At 50.5% G+C, this 6,618-nt stretch overlaps 1 protein-coding gene across 1 annotated transcript; it reads right to left on the bottom strand.

Moving 5' to 3' along the window:
- Positions 1–897: 897 nt before the first annotated feature.
- LOC135820133 (formin-2-like) lies at positions 898–6,047 on the bottom strand. The gene is made up of 3 exons (XM_065333443.1): positions 5,243–6,047; positions 1,624–2,242; positions 898–922 (listed from the first exon to the last, which is right to left on the bottom strand). Exons 1-3 carry the CDS (start codon positions 6,045–6,047, stop codon positions 898–900), a joined length of 1,449 nt encoding a protein of 482 aa, XP_065189515.1.
- Positions 6,048–6,618: the final 571 nt, after the last annotated feature.

Here is a 6,618-nt window from a genome sequence, read left to right as displayed (position 1 = left end):
TTTTCATGATGTCTCGATTGCCGTGGCCGAGTCAGGTCTAGTTTGTTAAGTATCGTGCTGTGTCCTGACTGTGCATGCGGGATTGGTATGGCGCTTACCCTTTTGTTGCTGTTTTGTTGCTTTCATGCCTTTGGGCATGTAATTGTGTTCAATTGTTGTATTTCGGGGAAAAACGATCTTTGCGTTGGATTCATTTAAACTATTATTTGTGTAGGGTTCCACTCCTTCATCTTGGGAAATTGTGTTTTGTTTGCTCAAGGAAGTGGCTTCAAAAAAAAAAAAAAAAAAAAAAAAATCATCATCATCATCATCATCATCATCATTATTTGTGTAGGGTTCCACTCCTTCATCTTGGGAAATTGTGTTTTGTTTGCCCAAAGAAGTGGCTTCATCACCATCAAAAAAAAATCATCATCATCATCATCATCATGTGACCAAGCCGCTTTTACGGGCAACAATATTATGAATATAAAACGCAAGGTATTGTAAGAGCAAATTTCTGAAAATAATGTTAAAACACGAAATATTAAAATGCATTATCACACCGTAGCCACTTTTATGGGCAAATTCCAATACAAGGCAATAAGAAAACGAGGATGAAGTTAACCTTTTAACCCAAAGAAAAGACAAAAGATGTCAACAATAGAACTACAAATATAAAAAACAAACATCAGGTCATAAAAACTACTTTAAAACATAACCAAATGACAGCAAAGCGTGGAGAATGAGATTGACTTACAAAACAAAAGTAGTCCTACTATGCTTACAAAACAGAATCTACCTACACCACTGAGGAAGAAACATTAAATGATTGCAGTCTCACAAACACCGGCCTCTATCTAACGACCCATCAAACAATAACTCCTGAAATTCTTGACTGACTTTTTCTGGTAGGAGCTACGGCAGCCACGAAAACAGGTCACTGCCCAACGGAGCAAAGTGAATGAGAGCAGGCACCGCAATCGACCCATAACCAGCGAGTAGGCCAAGTCACTGTGTTTATCGACATACTGGGCTGCAAGACACTTGAGAAAGCGGTCTGCCTCCCGGCCACACATGCCATTAGTGGCGAAAACCAACGGGGTGAACGTGCCTCGGTCTATATTCACAACACGCGCTCCGTATTCCCGCTTTTTCATGCCTTCATGCTTTTGGAGATGGCGCTGGACTTCTGGACGCGACAGCAGGTTTGGCTTTGGGTGAGTCACCCGAACATCAAAAAAAGCCTCCTGCTGCGTGGACCAGAAACCCCGCGCCCTCACATCGAGGCGAGCTTCGGATTTCCTGTTGGCTGTACGATGGGGAAGATCCTCCCCATCAAATGGCGCTAGCACCGGCTCCACCTCCACGTCAGGCAATACCTCCGACAGTACACCCGCCAGCAAATCGCGAACATCATTATGGCGTGCGATGGTGTAGCCGCCAGTAGGACAAGCCATTGCATGCTCAGTGGTTAGAGTTGCTCCACAAACACAAGTCTCAGGGAGGCCATCCAGCTCCAAACCGTATCGGAAGCAGAGAGCATCCCGGAAATCAGATTTATTGAGTATGGTTACTGGCTGATTGTATGACGGTTGGGCGGTCAGCCAGCTGGAGGTGCCTTTCTCACCCGCTGTTTCTAACAGTAGCCGCTGGCACGGAGACAGTCCAGGGCCAATCTCTGCCTGCACACCACGCGAAATCTGGTCCCGCTGTGCTCTCACCTGGCGCAGCCCAGCACGCACCGCAGCAACAGCCTCAGCGACACCACACGGACCACTAGGATTAGTCTCGCCAGGCCCTTCGACGCCTAATCCCACGGCAACAGGCTCCGCACGCAGCGCAGAGAACGATACGGCATCAGGTAGTTGGTCAAGATCAGGCGGAGGCGGAATCTGGTCCCGCTGTGCTCTCACCTGGCGCAGCCCAGCACGCACCGCAGCAACAGCCTCAGCGACACCACACGGACCACTAGGATTAGTCTCGCCAGGCCCTTCGACGCCTAATCCCACGGCAACAGGCTCCGCACGCAGCGCAGAGAACGATACGGCATCAGGTAGTTGGTCAAGATCAGGCGGAGGCGGACCCGCAGGTGGAGGCGACAACGCGCCAGCATAATCAGGCGGAGGCGGTCGCACATGTGGCTGGTCTAGACCAGGCGGAGGCAGCGATGCACGAGCACAGTCAGGCAGAGGCGGTTCCGCAGGCGGAGGCAGTGACACGGCAGCACAGTCAGGCGAAGGCAGTCGCACCGGCGGTTTGTCTAAGCCAGGTAGGGGCCGTCCCACAGGTGGAGGCAGCGACGCACCAGCACAGTCAGGCGGAGGCGGCCGCGGAGGCCGAGGCAGCGACGCATCAGCACAGGCAGGCAAAGGCGACCCAGCAGGCAGAGGCGGTGACATATTAGCACAATGATGCGGGGGTGGTCCCCCGCATCATCATCATCATCATCATCATCATCATCATCATCATCATCAAAAAAAAAAAAAAAAAAAAAAAAAAAAATCATCATCATCATCATCATCATCATCATGAGAGAAGCCTCTTTTACGGGCAAAGCAAATGTATATCATTACAATATGTAAAGTGAACAGGGGAAATCAACACAAAACCAACCGGAAAATGATGAAACACAAAAGCAGTCAAGGAAGTAAATCAATACAAAAACAAGCAATGAACACAGAGTAATAAAAGGGGAAAAAACCAAATAGCATTATATTAAGTTGAGGCCAAAGGCAGCACCCTACTCCGCCTGGCGGCACTGGGCCAGAAATGAGTTCGGCTGTCGCCTCTTGCCGTACGAACCGCGGCAACCGCGGAAGCAGGTGACTGCCCATCGCAGCAAGCAGAAAGACAAACGGGTGCGTAGTATGCCCATTACTAGTGGGTACTTCAGTTCAGTATGGCGCTCAACAAACAGGGAGGCCAATGATTTCAGGAATTGAGTAGTTTCTGGGCCACTAAAGCCGTACGTCGAGAACACAAGTGGCGTGAAGGAGCCGCGCTCCACGTTAACCACACGGCTGGCGTATTGATTTTTCTTGTTTCGCTCGTGAGACTTCAGCTGACTCAGGGCTTGTGATCGAGACAACACAGACGCTGCGGGATGAGTGATCCGCACATCAAAGTAAGCGTCCTGTTGCCACGACCAAAAGCCGCGAGCCCGCACATCCAGACGAGCTTCTGCGCATCGGTTGAGGGAACGACCACCAGGCAAATGCTCACTGCTGCAGGGCAATAGCCGGGGCTCCGTCTCTACGTCCACCACTCCAGCCTCCCTCAGTAGTCCAGCAACCAAGTCCCGCACCTCATTGTGACGGGCAATGGTATAGCCGCCAGTGGCACAGGTAAGGGCATGAGCGGGGCTGAGAGGCACACCACAAACACATGAATCGGGTAGCCCACTCAACCTTCGCCCATAGCGGATGCACAGGGCATCACGGAAGTCGGATTTCTTCAGGATGGTTCCATCTTGCCACCGCGGGGCAACAGTCAACCATGACGATACTCCCTTTTCGGACGCGATTTCAACAAGAAATTGTTGCTCCGAGCTCAAGTCCGCCTTAATGTCTTGTTGCCGGCTGCATAGGCTCCGCATTTTGCTTGTCCGAGTCGAGCGTGCCAGCTGGCGGGTGTCCCCAACAGCATCGCGGACGGGATCATGATTGGAGAGCCTCACTCGGTCGGCAACCTCCTGGGTTGTATCACCGGAGCCCTCTGACATCATCATCATCATCATCATCATCATCATCATCATCATCATCATCATCATCATCATTCCCCCCCGCTGTGTTGTGTGTCAGGGGTGCTCGGTCGGCCCGTCATCGTCCAGTTCACATGCTTCGTGAGTTGGCGATGGTGGAGGGTCGGGTTCCCCTGCAGTGATTGGTGCAGCGCCGAGCTAGTTTGGTGTGAAAGTGTAACTAATGTTATTATTCTTATATATACATCAAGTAGTACTAAATAATTGAGAGGCTTTGAATCGTTTTTATCAAAATCAAAATATTTGCCGGGTTGGAAGGTGGGATCAAAAAAAAAAAAAAAAAAAAAAAAAAATCATCATCATCATCATCATCATCATCATGTGACCAAACCGCTTTTACGGGCAACAATATTATGAATATAAAACGCAAGGTATTGTAAGAGCAATTTTCTGAAAATAATGTTAAAACACGAAATATAAAAATGCATTATCACACCGTAGCCACTTTTATGGGCAAATTCCAATACAAGGCAATAAGAAAACGAGGATGAAGTTAACCTTTTAACCCAAAGAAAAGACAAAAGATGTCAACAATAGAACTACAAATATAAAAAACAAACATCAGGTCATAAAAACTACTTTAAAACATAACCAAATGACAGCAAAGCGTGGAGAATGAGATTGACTTACAAAACAAAAGTAGTCCTACTATGCTTACAAAACAGAATCTACCTACACCACTAAGGAAGAAACATTAAATGATTGCAGTCTCGCAAACACCGGCCTCTATCTAACGACCCATCAAACAATAACTCCTGAAATTCTTGACTGACTTTTTCTGGTAGGAGCTACGGCAGCCACGAAAACAGGTCACTGCCCAACGGAGTAAAGTGAACGAGAGCAGGCACCGCAATCGACCCATAACCAGCGAGTAGGCCAAGTCACTGTGTTTATCGACATACTGGGCTGCAAGACACTTGAGAAAGCGGTCTGCCTCCCGGCCACATATGCCATTCGTGGCGAAAACCAACGGGGTGAACGTGCCTCGGTCTATATTCACAACACGCGCTCCGTATTCCCGCTTTTTCATGCCTTCATGCTTTTGGAGATGGCGCTGGACTTCTGGACGCGACAGCAGGTTTGGCTTTGGGTGAGTCACCCGAACATCAAAAAAAGCCTCCTGCTGCCTGGACCAGAAACCCCGCGCCCTCACATCGAGGCGAGCTTCGGATTTCCTGTTGGCTGTACGATGGGGAAGATCCTCCCCATCAAATGGCGCTAGCACCGGCTCCACCTCCACGTCAGGCAATACCTCCGACAGTACACCCGCCAGCAAATCGCGAACATCATTATGGCGTGCGATGGTGTAGCCGCCAGTAGGACAAGCCATTGCATGCTCAGTGGTTAGAGTTGCTCCACAAACACAAGTCTCAGGGAGGCCATCCAGCTCCAAACCGTATCGGAAGCAGAGAGCATCCCGGAAATCAGATTTATTGAGTATGGTTACTGGCTGATTGTATGACGGTTGGGCGGTCAGCCAGCTGGAGGTGCCTTTCTCACCCGCTGTTTCTAACAGTAGCCGCTGGCACGGAGACAGTCCAGGGCCAATCTCTGCCTGCACACCACGCGAAATCTGGTCCCGCTTTGCTCTCACCCGGCGCAGCCCAGCACGCACCGCAGCAACAGCCTCAGCGACACCACACGGACCACTAGGATTAGTCTCGCCAGGCTCTTCGACGCCTAATCCCACGGCAACAGGCTCCGCACGCAGCGCAGAGAGCGATCCGGCATCAGGTAGTTGGTCAAGATCAGGCGGAGGCGAACCCGCAGGTGGAGGCGACAACGCGCCAGCATAATCAGGCGGAGGCGGTCGAACATGTGGCTGGTCTAGACCAGGCGGAGGCAGCGACGCACGAGCACAGTCAGGCAGAGGCGGTTCCGCAGGCGGAGGCAGTGACACGGCAGCACGGTCAGGCGAAGGCAGTCGCACCGGCGGTTGGTCTAAGCCAGGTAGGGGCCGTCCCACAGGTGGAGGCAGCGACGCACCAGCACAGTCAGGCGGAGGCGGCCGCGGAGGCTGAGGCAGCGACGCATCAGCACAGGCAGGCAAAGGCGACCCAGCAGGCAGAGGCGGTGACATATTAGCACAATGATGCGGGGGTGGTACCATAGGTGGTTGGTTAAGATCACGCAGAGGCGGTCCCGCAGGCGGAGGCAGTGACGCACCAGCACAGTCAGGCGAAGGCGATGATAGCGCAAGCTGAACCAGAGGATCAGTGGCACTGACAGAGGCCTGATGTTCCCCAGCCGCCGTCTTCGACAATATGGGGACGGCGAGGCCCCCATGTCGGACAGGCAAAGCCATTAGCCGACGTTGGTGTCATCATCATCATCATCATCATCATCATCAACATCATCATCATCATCATTTGAACAGCCTCTTGTACGGGCAAGCAAAAACGCAATACATCAAAATTCAAATAGAATGAAAAAAGAGAGGAAAATGAACACAAAGTGCACTGGAACTCAATATAAAAAGGAACGCAAAGTGCAGTTGAACACAATGAGCATGGGGCCACCAATCGGAGAAGACCGGCTCATAATGGAATAAAAGAACAAACATAAAAAACTTAAGACACCCGTACACATCAACGTGGTCTAAGGGTATGGCAGCTTGTTAAAAAGCTGTGGCGCTGGCGCTTGTATGATGCCCGCGAACCACGTATGCAAGTAATACACCAGCGGAGCAAACACAGCGACAATACAGATCGAAGTTGTCCCATGACTACAAAGTAATGTAACTCAGGATTTTTCTCAAAAACAAGCGTGGACAGGAGACTGCACTCTTGAACATTATCCTTTCATGTTGTCATATGTTGCACGTTGATACTATTAGTGTATTGTAGTTACGAATTGTGTACAGAACTGTCACATGC

Source organism: Sycon ciliatum, chromosome 6 (assembly GCF_964019385.1).
Source record: "Sycon ciliatum chromosome 6, ocSycCili1.1, whole genome shotgun sequence".
Taxonomy (NCBI): domain Eukaryota; kingdom Metazoa; phylum Porifera; class Calcarea; order Leucosolenida; family Sycettidae; genus Sycon; species Sycon ciliatum.
This window is presented reverse-complemented; position numbering and strand designations above follow the sequence as displayed.

Coding starts and splice junctions, on each gene's coding strand:
- LOC135820133 (XM_065333443.1), bottom strand. CDS start 6,047: ATGGCTTTGCCTGTCCGACATGGGGGCCTCGCCGTCCCCATATTGTCG. Junction 2,243..5,242: donor GCTACTGTTAGAAACAGCGG/GTGAGAAAGGCA, acceptor TACCTGGCTTAG/ACAAACCGCCGGTGCGACTG. Junction 923..1,623: donor TCTCCGTGCCAGCGGCTACT/GTTAGAAACAGC, acceptor TCCGTTGGGCAG/TGACCTGTTTTCGTGGCTGC.